The sequence below is a fragment of the Hakea prostrata genome, unplaced genomic scaffold (genome assembly GCF_041222555.1).
Source record: "Hakea prostrata isolate BN-2017 unplaced genomic scaffold, UWA_Hpros_2 contig_29, whole genome shotgun sequence".
In the NCBI taxonomy this organism is placed as follows: domain Eukaryota; kingdom Viridiplantae; phylum Streptophyta; class Magnoliopsida; order Proteales; family Proteaceae; genus Hakea; species Hakea prostrata.
In genome coordinates, this window is record NW_028291148.1 from 395,664 (window position 1) to 411,699 (window position 16,036).

General features: G+C 38.9%; 1 protein-coding gene across 1 annotated transcript; it reads left to right on the plus strand.

The window, feature by feature from the left end:
• Positions 1-6,624: 6,624 nt before the first annotated feature.
• On the plus strand, positions 6,625-8,583 carry LOC148999178 (uncharacterized). Its single transcript, XM_089141402.1, has one exon. It carries the CDS (start codon positions 6,625-6,627, stop codon positions 8,581-8,583), a length of 1,959 nt encoding a protein of 652 aa, XP_088997528.1.
• The last annotated feature ends 7,453 nt before the right edge of the window (positions 8,584-16,036 follow it).

Sequence of the window (16,036 nt, forward strand, 5' to 3'; positions counted from 1 at the left end):
TAGGACCTTCTTCTCAAGTTTGTCAAGATCTTACTTGATTTCTTAGGATTCCTTTGCGAGTTATAAAAGGTAAGGATGGTTACTTCTTTAACAACATAAGTTGCATATCTTAGTTTCTATATTTGAATCTTGTTAATTTATTTCTTTAATTAGATTCTTATAATGTTATACTCTTTGTGGTACTTGTCTTGATATCAATAGCATTACTTATTCATATTGAATTGACTCAAGTATGATTTACTTACCAATTATATACAAATTGATTGTAGTTATTGATTTCTTTCCATATATGAAGTTACCATATATGTGATGTTATCAATTGATGCATGTGTATGCTTAAGTATGGTTTGGAAAGGAGAGGTGTCCTTTTGACACTTCTGTCCTTGGACTACTACGGGAATATTATGGGATGTTTCCGGAGATGCCCTCTGGACACCTTCCTAAACTGTTGGATGACATATCTAGGATTGTCTAGTAGTGTTGGGCTAGGATGTCTGTTATGTCGACCCTAATCGGAGGGGTATTGAGACCGAACGACCCGTGGTAGCAATGGGGATTCATGGGCGCTCAAGACCGGTAACCAACCCGTGAGAGGACGGGAATCACATTGTGGGGGCCATTTATTGGAGGGTTGCATATGGATAGACTTGGGCTCACGGGCGCTCAAGACCGGTAACCAACCCGTGAGGGGACGTGAGAGCTTCCCGTTTACCATATGTGGATGACCAATAGGGTTGATGAGTCCGTAGTTAGGGACTATGAGGACTCTAGTGTGAAGGATACCGGAAAGGATCGTCGAGGACGAGGAATGGACGATATCTGGATCTGACTTGATGTAACTAAGTAGAAGACTTGCATTTGGCTAGGCTTTACCACGACATGCGCCGGTACTTAGACCAATGGTGATGTGAGAGAGTGGTGACCTATACCCCCAGCCATGGAATGTCCCGAGGGATGCCGGACCCATTACCAACTGATGATGAGTGATTGAGACCTTCCTAAAGAAGTACGGTGCTATGACTTAAAGCATGTCTGCCAATAGAGACCAGCATATGTAGAGTTAGATTCATACATTCATTGTTTGTCTCATAACATATTGCATTTATGTTTGTTCTGAAATCCTGCCATTTATGTTATTATGGATTTAACTGCCTTACTGAGTTTCTTTGAAACTCATTCCTTTATTGTACAATGTTTGTTAGACTATTCTACAGTCTTGAATATCATGACGGCCCCTATGAAGAAGCGCAAGGAGAAGAGGCATATCTCCAGAAGGTGATTGCGGTTACAACAATTACATCGAAGATCCCGCGAGTGGTTATGCTCCGTACGATGCTTAGTCCGACCATAGAGTGGAAGCGCCCTTGTGTGCTGTTTATGAGATTTATACTTATAGGGATGTTGTCTATAAAGTTGAGAACAATTTAGTTACCTATTGTACACTGCTTCGGGATTAGATTCAGTCTTGCTTATTCTCTTTTAGAACTACTTTTCCGCTGGTTGTAGAGTGGGATTTCGCCTCACTTTACTTATCTGATTTAGATACTCTGATTATAATTAGTACTCTGATTTATATATATGATTCATTCTTTCCTTATTTGGATCTATGGTTTATCTTCCGCACTTTTATTATTATTGTTCATGATTATGTTATTGTTTATGTGGGAGGTTGATTACTCGATACCTAATCTTGGGCTGTGGATCACACTCTCGGGTATGCCGGATAGGGTACCGGCTGGGAGGATGTGACATCATAGGTATGTCAACCAGTAATAAGGGAAAGCTCCAAGGGGCACCATAGGAAAGCGTCTCATACCACCTCCTTTGGTGTCCAAAGACAGAAATGTTAAAAGGACATTCCCCATTCCCTAATTACAACCTAGGCAAACACATCCCAATTCAGTCATTCATAACCACAACCGATAATCCACTCACAAGAGTAATAACCAATCATTCATAATTAATATAGACAATTGAATCACATGAGCAATGTCCTACTGTAGTTACAGTAGCAATATAATTATAAACAAGTCCTAAAAACAATAGTATGATCATGCAATTCAATTCAAATATAGGCAGTCATGTATTTTAAGTTATTTGTGAACAAACAACATTACCTTACTTAGCTTCGTAAAAACTCAGGAGAAAGTCAGAGAATAGATCCAAAGTTTACAAAAGAAACCCAAAACAAAAATAGGTAAGGCATTAGGATCAAACTCTCCAAGACTGGAAGTGAAACGAACCAAAACAAAGCAACCTTGCTGTCACTGACCTTGTTGGTCGGTCAGGCTTGGTCAGTCTGACTGACCAAGGCTGGTCTGTACAAACGAAATCTCAAATTTTTTATTCGAAACACTTCGAAATTTCAAGGAAAATTCTAAAATAGAAAACTAAGATTATTTAGCATAGTCTAAGCATCAACAATGGCCATAGGAGTAGAATTCTAATTTAATAAAAACTAGGCTTCTATCGAAATCAATCTGTGGATTCTACGGAAAGACTAGAGAGAATGAGAATCCACTCTAGGAAAGAGATAACATTTGATCATAGTCAAAAACTATCATAGGAATGCATCTAACATGCATTAGATATCAAAAACTTAGAATGACTACACATACATATAGATCACACAAGATCTCATTCTAAAATCAAATTGTGTAGATCACTGAAGCAATAGAGTAAATCGAGATTCACTCTAAACTACAGAGATTGAAGAAAATATCATAGTAATGATACAAGACCTTCCACTAAATCACAAAGACGAGAAGAAATCAATACGAAAGTATAAGTGATTACCAACCTTGAGGAAGAAGATTTGTCGAAAAACTTTGGTGATTGGTTGAGGATCTTCCTAAGCTCCAATGAGAGTGCTAAGAGAGGCTTCCCATGTTCTCTAGAGGCTTTAGAACATTATGGGGCTGTTTAACACGGAGTTATAATATATATAGCTTCGAAAACCTAAAAACATAGGGATTGACAAAACAGTCCCTGGCACCTTTGGTTGGTCATGGTTGGTCGATCTGATTGACTAAGGGTGATCGACCAATAGTCCCAAAGAGGCCAAAAATCAGGTTTTCTAAGTCCAAAACCCAAAATTCCAAAGGGGGCTTCTCCTAACTCAATCAAGAGTCTTATCTAGCATTGAGGGACCTTCCAAAATGCGTCAAAATAGGGTTCAAGTCCATCATACAAGTTCTTCCTCGACAAGTTGCAACTTCTTCTCCAAAGTCAAGCAAAGTTTCCATATAAGGAACTCCATCATCAATCTCCATGGGTTCTGGGTCAAACACCATGGGTTCTACTAAGATGGTCCACAATTGTCTTCTACCTTCACTTCAAGTCTTCGGACCTACAAACACTTAGATTTTCGGGTTAGGGTTTGGCCTGGATTTCTCAACTGGGCTTACCCTCATCTATTCCGAATGTGTTGCTTATATATCAACTCCATGCCTTTGTTATTGTGAAGACACACTTGATCGTAGGATCTCTTCCATTGAAATGAAGGGTTGAGATTGATGGTGGCTAATAATTTAATCACCTAGTTAAGAATTCAATCTTCCTGGAGAAGCTTTGAGCCTGCTGCACCTCCTCCCAGAATGATCATTAGTTCAGATTCACGTGGGCTCAAATGTGACATCCATCTCTCCCGTTAATCTCTAGACAAATCGTAAGGGAGCAACACTCAAAAAGACCTAAGCAAATGGGAGGCTTCCTGATGGGAGCTGGGAATTTAATGCACCTCAGAGCATTTAATGCTCTAACTAATGTTTCGATAAAGATGAGCTGAATCCCTTCGCAGTGTTACTTTTGCCAAGAAGTGACATTCTGACCACCATGTAAATTCTATGCTGAGAAGTCCCAATGCCACATTGCATTCACTGAGGGACATTCCTCAATGCCAACATTACTCCGAAAAGTGTCTTACCGAAAAGTGCTTGGACAATTCTTCAAACCGGATCTATGCAAATGTCCCCAACCAAGCGATTTGTACCGGTATAATGATCTAAACTATAATGTACATTACAATAGGTCAATGTGGGAAAAATGACCAGGTGGGCAGGGTGTTTCGCGACAGTGATGTTGTATTTGGGAAGCTTTACCTGATGAATCTCTAGGTGTTTAGTGGTTGAAGTTGAGTTCCTTGCTATCCTTTGTGGTTTAGATATCGTAGTAGACAAGGGTTGGCGGACCCTTGTGGTTGAATCATACTCAATTAAGGTTTTAGCCATCCTTAAAGATGAGTCTCGGCAACGAGGAACACTTACCAGTTTGATTGAAAGAGTCAAGGTGATCAAGGGTGTTGATGCTACCATAGGCTTTAGCCATGTGTGTCGGACCATGAACAACGTTGCCGATTGGATGTTGATGGTCCATTTCAGGGATGACGTTTAATCGATATTCTTTTAAGGATCCACGTTTGGAGTTGATGGAGATCCTTCAAGTAGATTTAGCTAGATAGTTGGTGTAGCGTGTTTTCTTTCTTTTGGGAACTAGCCCCGTTCATGTATCAAAAAAGGGAAAACAAAAGTTGTTCTTAAGAACATAAATTATCAAATAATTTGTTTCATAGTTCACAAGTGGACAAAATGATTCAACATGGAGGGGAGGTAAAAAATGAGAGTTGGATCACGTCTCCCATTAGGGGAGTACTAATGTTTTTTCACCACATATATTGTATGAGGCCCCCACTATAGTTCCTACTCTAAATTATATTGTCATATTCAAGCGTGGATCCACATAAATTTGTGGGGCCCACATTATTGAGAATGAAGTCTTTATACTTACAAAATATAGGTAAATCAAAATATGATGATATCTAAAAAGAAGAATCTCAAAATCAACATTGCAAAAAACAAAAAGGCACATGATTGCAACAATAAAAGGCTAGATGCAAACTAAATGAATATGGTCGTTAGTTGTGTTCAGAATATGAAATTAATAAAAATAAATAAAAAGAGAGGGAGAACCTAATTGTGGATAAGATAAGATTTAAAAATAAACTCTTAATATTTAGCTTTTCTAAGTTTTTTAAGCCATGTATGAGGAAATGGGAGAAAACAAATAGTGAGAAATTTTAGAGATCCAGAATTAGTTTTTAATTAAGATTTAGTTATTTATTCCTTAAAAATATGATTTTAACCGTATCCTTCAATAATTTTAGGGGAGCCACATAATGATATTTCACCATAATATTGAAACAAAGCAAATTTTTTTAAAAATTAGGGGCACCCTTGCGAAAGTAATTTTCACACTTTATGGAGGCAGGCTTTATCAAATAGCCAAAACAGTACTCAGATGACCATTCTTTAATGATAACGTCAGAAAATAATTTCGAAAAAAAAAACTAATCGAATGCATAGATAAGGGACTGTACATTGATGTTTAGTTCAAGCACGACTAGTTATGTGTTTGATTCATTATCTTTACTCGCCATTTCAATGGACCTTCGATAATACAGTCTAGTACTATTTTTTTTTTTTGGTAAATGGTCTAGTACTAATCCTTTGGCTCAACATTTAAGTTCTTTTTTTTTTGATATGAGGTTCATCCGGGCCAGCTTGCGCGCACCACGATTTACATCCTCAAGGAAGCTTTTTTATATTAATGCTGCCCGAGTGAGTGCGAATCCAAGACATCCCCTAAGGAAATTGAATCTTTAACCTATTACATTCATTAACATTTAAGTTCTTTGATGTTAATGAATGTAATAGTTTTATTTAATTAAGTGGCATTTTTAGGGAAAGAAAATCCAAATATCAGAAAAGGAAAAAAAATGAAGTCAATCGGTTAAGTATGGCCGCCACTTTTGCCTCTTGGTATCCAAGCCAATTCCGCGACTGACGCCGCTTCATCGGCTAAATAACATGCTTTCTTCTGTCAATCATTTTTCTGAACTCTTTAATTCCCAAAAGGGTCCTTGGAAACGTCTCTAGAAATTAAGTTGCCTTCATCGCAGTCTTCCACACCAAACAAGTCTAGTGTGTGTCTCAAGTCAAAACAGGGACGATCCTGTATTTATCTTCAAGTGCACATCTGTGTGTTCATACCATCCGGATCTAAAGCTCTGTGAGAATTTAGAGTGGGTTTCTGGTCAGATCAAGATAGTGAAACGATCAATGTTGCAGGTTAGTCTTCTCAGGTCAAGTTCGAATCTTGGCTATTTAAGATCTATGTGTGTTGGATCCAGTTCTTTATCATGTTCTTGCTATAAGTGAAGTAGGTCGAATTCATTTTCTGGTCTTGTGGATATTTTGTAAAAATTGCATATTAAGATATCTGAAGGAATTTGGTCTTCGGTTTTAGCAAGTGGGTGGTTGATAATTCACGGATATATGGCTAAGAAGTCGATTCCTTTGTTTGTATATCTCTCGATTCTTTCTGGGTTGTTTTTTTCTTCATTAAGTTCTCGGATTCATACACGGTTGGAGTTGAAGATTCTGACGCACAAGATGGTTCATCTATGCCCTTCAGAGATAATCGACTCGATGAGGTCAAAAGGGAATGCAAATCTTTTATAGCTTCTGCTTCTGAACTGAAATCAGATGATGGTATAATGTATAGAATAAAAAATGAGCTTAGTTTCATGAATGGAGATTGGGTTCAGCAGGGGGTGGGGCACCATTGATGCCATTTGATGACAGTGACTTGCCCAAAAGCTCTTCGTCACCACAACATTCTTTGAACCTAATCTCTTTTTGGGTAACGGGTGTTGATTCGGCTCATCCTTCTAAGAAGTTTGTTAATGTCAATGGGTTGTTGTTTATGGGCATTACCAGAAATGGTTCCTTTGGCTACAAACCCTATGGTCAAAGCCCTGAGTTTCAGATGTACCCAGGACATTCTCAGCTGACCATCGTTTTTCAGGGGATTTATACTGAAACGGAGAAGAATGGAGGGGAGAGAGCGATGTGCTTGATTGGGAATGCGATGTTGCCTTCTCGTCAACCTGGTTCTGCTGATCCATGGGAATGGGTGAAGTATTACCGACCAACTCTTCTGCAAGATGACCAGATTTTGCTTCTACTTCACTACCCTAGGACCCTCACCTTGACAACTAGGGAAATCCAAGGAGAAATGAAAAGCCTAAATGAGAAATCTAGTGTTAAATTCTTTGACAAGGTTCAAATTTCTTCTCAGTTGGGTCCATATGCAAACTACCAGTTTGGTTCCACAGAGCTTGTTTCTAAGGCTTGCGACCCATATCCATATCCAGATCGCTTGATACATGATACCATTGATGTTTATAGAGGATCTGGATTTTGTGGGATTCTTCAACGGTTTACTTCTAGAGATGCTTTCTCTTTTGTGCCCAACTGGAGATGTAATAGCTCAGAGTCAGATGACTATTGTCGCAAGTTGGGTCCATTCATGACAAGTAAGGAGATTAATTCCACAGATGGGGGTTTTAAAAATGTTAGGCTTCTTTTGCAGGATGTGAGGTGTGAGCCAAGAGGCGGGGATGGTAACCAAAGTACAGCAAGGGTGTCTGCTTTATTTAGAGTAGTTCCTCCATTTGAAAATCAGTACTCTGCCATGGAGAGAACAGCTCTTAGCAATATGACTCTTACTGCTGAGGGAATTTGGAGCTCTTCCACAGGGCAGCTCTGCATGGTTGGATGTATTGGAATTGTGGGCTCTGAATTGGACGGATGCAACTCAAGAATATGTTCTTATATTCCCATTTCATTTTCCATTAGACAGAGAAGCATCATGGTGGGTAGCATTTCAAGCATCAATAACAAAACTGGTTCATATTTCCCTCTATATTTTGAAAAGGTAATGCAGCCTTCGGAGCTGTGGGATCGGTTCAGCACTTCCCATCTATCATACAAATACTCCAAATTTATTCAAGCGGGTGTCGTCCTAGAGAAGAACCAGCCTTCTAACTTCCGAGCAGCTTTTAAGAAATCATTCCTCAATTATCCTAAACTTGAAGACTCTTCAGGATTTATGGTTAGCCTTTCTGATCTCTCGGAAGACCTCACTCTTCATGTCTCTGCAATTCCTGATCCAGTGCCAAAGGTCGGAATGCAAAGAACATCCATCGAAGTGGAGGTACTTTCTCTTGGACCATTGCTTGGGCATTACTGGTCGACGGGAAATACTTCTGTGGGAGACGAGACTCCATTCCAAGCTAAAACTGAATCTACTGAAAGACAGCTACTTTTGAATGTCTCAGCTCAGCTGACTCTTTCAGGGAAACTTTACAGCAATGCTTCTGTGCTGTTCCTGGAGGGTCTGTATGATCCAACTACAGGAAAAATGTATATGATTGGTTGCAGGGATGTTCGTGCTTCGTGGAAGATCTTATTTGAGAGCATGGACCTTGAGGATGGGTTAGATTGTTTGATTGAAGTGATAGTAGAATATCCCCCAACAACTGCCCGGTGGTTGGTGAGTCCCATGGCAAGGATTTCAATCTCCAGCCAAAGGAATGAAGATGACCCTCTCTATTTTAGCCAGATCAAGCTTATGACACTTCCTATTCTGTATCGAAGGCAGAGGGAGGATATACTTTCACGCAAAGGTGTTGAAGGGATCCTTGGATTCTTACACTTTCAGTGGCAATTGCTTGTATACTAAGTCAACTGTTTTACATCAGGGCAAAGGTAGAAGCTGTTCCTTACATGTCTCTTGTCATGCTAGCAGTTCAAGCTCTTGGGTACAGTATTCCACTGATTACAGGGGCTGAAGCTCTATTCAAACGGATGGGCTCTGAATCTTATGAAAGGCCTTCCTATGATCTTGAGAAAAATCAGTGGTTCCATGTGATTGATTACACTGTTAAGCTTCTCGTACTGGCCGCTTTTCTTCTCACAGTTAGACTTTGCCAGAAGGTATGGAAATCTCGCATCAGGCTGCTCACTCGCACACCTTTAGAACCAGGGCGTGTTCCAAGTGATAAGAAAGTTTTTCACATCAACTTGGTTATACATGTGATAGGGTTTGTAATTGCTCTCATTATTCATACCATTAATGCAAGCCAGAGGCCAAGTCTACCTAATAAGTATATAGATCAACGAGGAAATGTCAACGCTCTCTGGGAGTGGGAAGCCACACTAGAAGAGTATGTCGGTCTCATCCAGGACTTCTTCCTTTTCCCTCAGATTGTTGGCAACTACTTGTGGCAGATCCAGTGTGAGCCTCTCAGGAAAAGCTACTATGTTGGGATCACTGTAGTAAGGCTTCTTCCTCATGTCTATGACTACATACGAAATCCAGTTTCTAACCCCTACTTTGCCGAGGAGTATGAGTTTGTGAATCGAAGCTTGGATTTCTATTCAAAGTTTGGGGATATTGCAATACCACTTACAGCAGTTATACTTGCAATTATTGTCTATATTCAGCAGAGATGGGGTTATGAGAAGCTCAGGGAGACTATTAACTCAAGGTCTTACAGCAAGCTTATCTCATTGGGATCAAAAGTGTATGAAAGGTTGCCTTCAATGTCATTTGAAGCTGAGCTTGTCTCAGGGGTGAATAAAGAGGCACATGAGATTGAACGAGAGGATTAGCGATGATTCATGATTGACCTATTTAACTGCTATAAAAGCTTGAGCAGTGAGAGTTCTTACTGTCTCATGTTAAACCTAGGTGAACCACGCCATTTCTTGTTGACTGGAGATGTTGATTACGAGCTACTCCTTTTCAAGCTTTTGAGCAGTGAGAGTTCTTACTATCTCATGTTAAGTTAGGTAAACCACGCCATTTCTTGTTGACTGGGAGGTTGATTACGAGCTATTCCTTTTCTTTATTGTTCTTGCTGATCAGATTAATATCATTTGGTTGCATTTCTTACCGTTGCTCCACGTATTTGCATGTGAAATTGAGTTTTTGTTTGTATCCTAGCTTAAACATTACATTGCCTGGAAATATTTCCTTCTTTTTTTTTTGGCTAAAGAGGAAATAATTAAAGATTCTAAAGATTCCAATACATAGGTCACTGGGGAGAGCTCCTCCCCGTTCCTTTCTAACCTTTTCTGATTCTAGAACATACAAAACCCTTTATTCCTTGCCTTTGATGCTACGCTAGTAGATCCAGTGCAAATTCCATGGGCCACACTTCCTTATTAGGTGATGGTAGGTAGTGAGTGATTTTGTTGATGTTGCTCAAAATGGTATTCTCCCCGATTTGTGAGTGTATGCTCGTTGTAACTTGTAAGCCCCTTAAAAAGCCATTTAGTACTGCTTTAGTTGGGCTGTTTAGTGCAATATACGGAAAACTACCTGATTACATATCATCCAAATAGCACGATAAGTAATCATCAGAATTGAAAATTTCCATCGCAACATAGGTTCTATCAAGATGAGAATGAAAAAATAATATGAATAGCTTCAGTCTATTGGTATGATTAAAGTCACTCAGTTGGTAACCCTAGAGGTCGGATTGCCCAGGTTCGTCTGACCCAATCGCCATCAACTGATACCATATTAATTCGGTGCTTCCACCACAAAACACACAATGAAAAGGGTTGAATTGTTGTCCGCCGAGATTGAATCTCTCTCTTTAACTGGGGCTCCTCCATTTATCAGTGGCCAAAAAATGACATTAAATTTTGCATGAACATTGACTTTTCAAAAAAACTTCCACCAAGCATATGAAATTTCGTAGAGTTTTGATAATTTGCATATTTTCTACGAAACAATCTTTAAATGCTAGTTTAGTAGAAAAGCATCCAAAAGGGGATATCAAAGATTTCCAGCAATGGACCAAGGTAAATGGCATTTATGGCTGTGGCAAAAAACTGTAGGAAAATTAGCCGGATTTCGAGTTAGAAGAGGTCTCCTCTCAACCACATCAGCTTAGAGGCTGGAGACTCCTTGGCTAGAAATGAGGGTTAACATCCCCAATCTTATGATCCATGGTTGAAAGAGTCGAGGATCAAAACCAGAAAGTTTATCTTGCCATTTTTTTTTTTTTTTTTTTTTTTTTTTTTTTTTTTTATTAACTATTTTCTTTTCTTCCCTACAATTTTTATTATTTGATTTTTTATATTTATAAATTAAATGTCACCCCAATAGTTAAGTAAATAAACTACCAATTACCATTGGCTTACTCTCTACCCTAAAAAAAAAAATATGGTTGCATCCTGCCCCCCAAAAATATGGTTTTTGCCCCCCCATTTGACCCCCTTTTTAAGAGTCGTGTATTTAAAAATGTACAATCCCAGAATCTGAAAAGATTTGGGGGGGGGGGGGGGGGGCCCCCCCCCTTGGAACTCCACTCATACGCGATTGATGGAAGTTTTCTTTGATCCCCCCCCTTGCAAGTGCCTACTTTCTCTGCGTCTATAAAGATACGATGTTCGGTTTTCAGTGGTGCGGGAATTACCAGAGAAAGCTTTCCAGAATCTGTGAGTAATTACGATGCACAACAGTTTATTTTCATGGCTCGACATAAGTGATGCTTGGTGGACCTCCACCCACGTTCTTGAAGAATTGCGTGCTGGTGTTGTGATTTAAGAATTATTCAAGGAAGCCTTTTATGGGAATTATTTCCTCCAACGGTAAGAGATGCCAAGGAAAGCGGAGTTTATGGCTCTTGTGTAGGGTTTTATATATAAATCTTGGATTACAATTGAAATTGAAAAGCTCTTTTTCTTTGACCACGATTCTTTGAAGCCGATTGTGCTAAGGCAAATAACTTCTTTAAAAGGTTTGCGACCTATGATCAAAGCATACCACACTTCCTCCCTATTGAGAGTTATGCCCAGTTATAAAATTCGAAGAAGCTAGAAGAATTGAAAAAAGGAAAGTACTTGTGCTCAAAGGCCATGGCGACCAAAGAATCTAAACTCAGTTGACCATATTTAGCAACGATTCACTAGACCTACACCATATCCTATCCACGCTTTTCAACCTAGGAGCATAAGTGGAGTTCCGGTTTTGCTCATGCCTCAAAGATAGTCCGTTTGGTGAAAAAAGACCTGCGGTGAATATGCAATCTTCCGCCCGGAAATCCGAATCATAAACCCATGGTTCGAAGCCTCCAAGGCAGCGACTCGGTTGGGCCAAAGGACCTTGTTTGCTTTTTCTCAGAAGTGGATTGGACACTTCACTCAAGGTTGCCCTAAGAGGTCGAATGAACCGTCCGCCCCTACAATGAGGAGTGCTCTTGCCCTCCTTCCGGAAGAGTGTTCAATATATCCGGTACTAAACAAGATGTGAACCATGATGTGGTAACAGGTACATTGTTAATCGCTTCTATACCGCATTTGTCTTATTTGATACAGTGCATCTCATTCGTTCATTTCATCTCGCATTTGTTAAGAAGACTAACCTAACACCCAAGAACCTATCTAATTGTTTGATGATTAGTACACCTACTAAATCTATTGTGAAACTAGATAAAGTGTTAGAAGAATGTCATGTTTTGGTTTGTGAAAAGAATCAAGGCTAATCTAGTACTTCTTGACATGAAGGACTTTGATGTGATTTTGGGAATTGATTGGTTGACATCCTATAATGCTGTAATTTTATGTTCTTTGAAGAAAATTCAGTTTCAGATTTGTGGAAATTCAATTTTTGAATTTCAAAGTGAAAGGGGAAGAATTAGTAAGAAGACTTTGACCGCATTGATACAAGTCTGTGTGTGAAATCCAGCCCTAACCTAAGACCTTGACCCGAAAACCCAGTTGTTTATAGGTCCAAAGACCGGGAGTAAAGGAAGAAGCCATTTGTGGGCCATCTCAGTAGAAAACATGGTGTTTGACTTTGAACCCATGGATATTGATGGTGGAGTTCAAATCTTGGAAGCTCTGTGCTGATTTGGAAAGGAAGCTGCACCTGTTTGAAGATGAGATTAGTTGAAGGACTTGGAGTGTTATCGACTTGGTTTGAAGGCATTTTTATACACTAGGTATATCACTTGATATGTGTGCAAAAGCCCTTGAGGTTTAGAGCCCATTTGATCCTCCATTTCCCCATTCGACTAAGCACTCGACCAAAGGTTTGCTAAATCCGAGAAAATGCAATTTTAGGGTTTTTCACTTTTATTTAAACCCTACTTCGTGTTTCTTAGTTCGGCCGCCTCTAAACACTTTTTGAACGTGAGAAGACCTCTCCGAAACTCTCTGCGGTGATTCGAACATTTCCTCTCACAGATCTGAAACTTCTCATCTACGATCCGCCAATTCAAGGTTAGTAATCACTTCGACATTACGAATTTCTTTTCTTTAATCTTATTCTTGATTGAGATTAAGAAGAAGATGTTGCATCCTTGCAACCATCCCTTCGTGATCTCATTCCATTCTTTAGGATCTATGATCATCGTCATGATCTTAAACCTAGCCTGATTAATTTCTTGAAACCCTGACCTTGTATGATGTTTCTGGAAACCTTTGGTAACCTCCCATGCAAGGGAAACCTCATGGGCAATGTTTAGATTAATCTGGGGATAATTACTATTGCCCCCTTGTACTATGATTTTATTACTACTTTATCCCTTGTACTTTTTAAAATTGCTAATCCAACCTTTAACTTTGTCTATAATTACTAATGCCCCCTACCGTTAAGCTCAATTAGTTTTGCGATGATGTGGCATCTATATATTTTTTCAAAATCCCAAAAATAACCCTGCAGTTATCTCTTTATTTATTTACTCTTTTGTCAAGTTATAATACTACCCTTAACTATGGGGAAGAATTAACTTTAAATTAACTTTCTTTTCTAAAAAAAAACCCTTTGAATAAAGGAAAGATTTGATTTTTCTTCTCTAAAAAGGAATCACCGAATAAAAGGAATATGTGATTAAATAAAACTTAAAATATAAACTAAAATATTAGGAAATATCAAATGTAATTCAAAGTTGTAAATTTAAAATCACCTAATATATGCTAACCATTATGCATGTTACCAAATTTTCTATTAATTAACATCTTATATGCTAATTTATTTGTAAAACTTCCATCATTGTGATTGTGAAAATTTTAAGTGGAATAGGAGAGGTCCCACCAAATCCAAAATTGATTCTAAAATATAAGGTTTTAAGGATATAATTGACTTTCTATATAGTTTTTATAAATGAGGGTAATGTCATATTTTTGACTTCTTAATTTTAATGAAGGGCAAAATAGACATATTTGATGTTAACAACCACTTAACACCGTTAGAAGTGAGGGGGGCAATAGTAATTTCATAAAGAAAGAGGTTTGATTAGTAATAAAACCAAAGTACAAGGGGGCAATAGTAATTATCCCTTCATCTAAACTTGATTTTTTAATGATTTTCTTGTTATTTTTGGCCAAGCAATTTATTCCCTTTCGTCCTGTGATCATAGCCTTTTCTTGGGAGCCATAAGGTTGAAACCCTAGTTTCTTGGTTCAAATCAAGAACCCATATTTTGACCATGACTTGATGATTTTACCTTCCCATATAGTTCTAATACATTCTAGGAAGTTCCCCTTGAATTTCGGATCAATCCGGCTTCAAGCGAAGAAGTTATGACCAATCTAGTTTCTGCAATTCCGTACTGACTCGGTTGGTCGAGTTTATTTACTGTTCTTGTCTTTTATACTTCTGATGTACTACTATAGGTATAGTAGCACTTCAATTATGTTTTCTTTTTCATTATTCAAGCATATATGAATTGCTTATTACAATATTGTTTAGTGATTAGATCATGACTTTATATTCTCTTTTATATGATGAATTGTTGATTGTGTATGACATGACTGATCTGAGAATGTGTTTGATTAAGTATGGTTTGGGATTGAGAGGTGTCCTTTTGACACTTCTGTCCTAGGACATCGGAGGGAATGTATGGGATGTTCTCCAAAGATGCTCATGGACGCTTTCCCGAATCATTGGGTGTCATACCTAGGACTGTCTAGCAGTGTTTGGCTAGGATGTCCCCATCATATCGGACCCGATTCGAAGGGAATTGAGACCGAACGACCCGTGACAGCAATGGGGATTCATGGGCGCTCAAGACCTGTCACATCCACCCAGCCGGTACCCTATCCGGCATATCCAGTGTGTGATCCACAGTCCACAAGATCCGGTAGTTAGTGAAATCATCCTCCCACATTCACAACAATATAATCAAGAACAAGACTAAATCAATGTTAACAAGTATTACTCAAATGAATCAAAGATAAGTAACGAGATAATCATCGAGTGCGGAAAAGATACCAATAGATATATTAATCAAAAGTAGAGTGAGGCCGAAACTCACTCCACGAGTACAACGAGAATGTAATTCGAAAATCAAATGGGATTACAACTGATTCTAAAAACAAGAAAGAAAGATATAATCTAACTAAACTAGAGTCTTTTCTACTTTATAAAGGATGTCCTCATAAACATAAACTTCATCGATTATGCTCGACGCTCCCCACTCCATAGTAGGGCTAATCCCGGTAACAAGAGAGACCACTCGAGGGATCCTCACGAGTAATCTTACGTAATCGCCAACACTTTGCGTATGGTACGCTTCTTCATCTTGCGCTTCTTCATATTGCGCTTCATAGCCATCAAAACCTATAGAATAGTCTAACAAAAGATATTGTACAAAAAGGAGTGAGTTTCAAAAGAAACTCGGCAAGGCAAGTTATTCCATAATAGCATAAATAACATAGTATCACAAACAAAGCATAAAGGGATATCATATGAGACAACAATGCATGTATGAGTCTAACTCTATGTATCTTGGTCTCTATAGGCGAGACATGCTTTAAGTCATAGCACCATATTTCTTTGGGTAGGTCTCATCTCACAACGCCGGTTGGCAAAGGGTCCTTCATCCATCTTGGACAATCCATGGTTAGGGGTTAAGTCACCTCTCTCTCACATCACCGTTTGGTCTAAGTATTGGCGCATGTCAAGGTAAAGCCTAGCCCAATGCAAGTCTTCTACTTGGTCATATCAACTCAAATCCGAGATATGTCCACTCCTGCCCACTGGCGATCCTTTCCGGTATCCTTCACACTAGAGTCGGCGTATCCTATGGCTACAACCAACTCGGACTACGGACTCATCAACCATATATGTGAAACCCAGCCCTGACCCTAATCCGGAAACTTTGTTATTTGTAGGT

Excerpts from the sequence above, each read along its gene's own strand:
- LOC148999178 (XM_089141402.1), top strand. The coding sequence starts at position 6,625 with ATGCCATTTGATGACAGTGACTTGCCCAAAAGCTCTTCGTCACCACAA.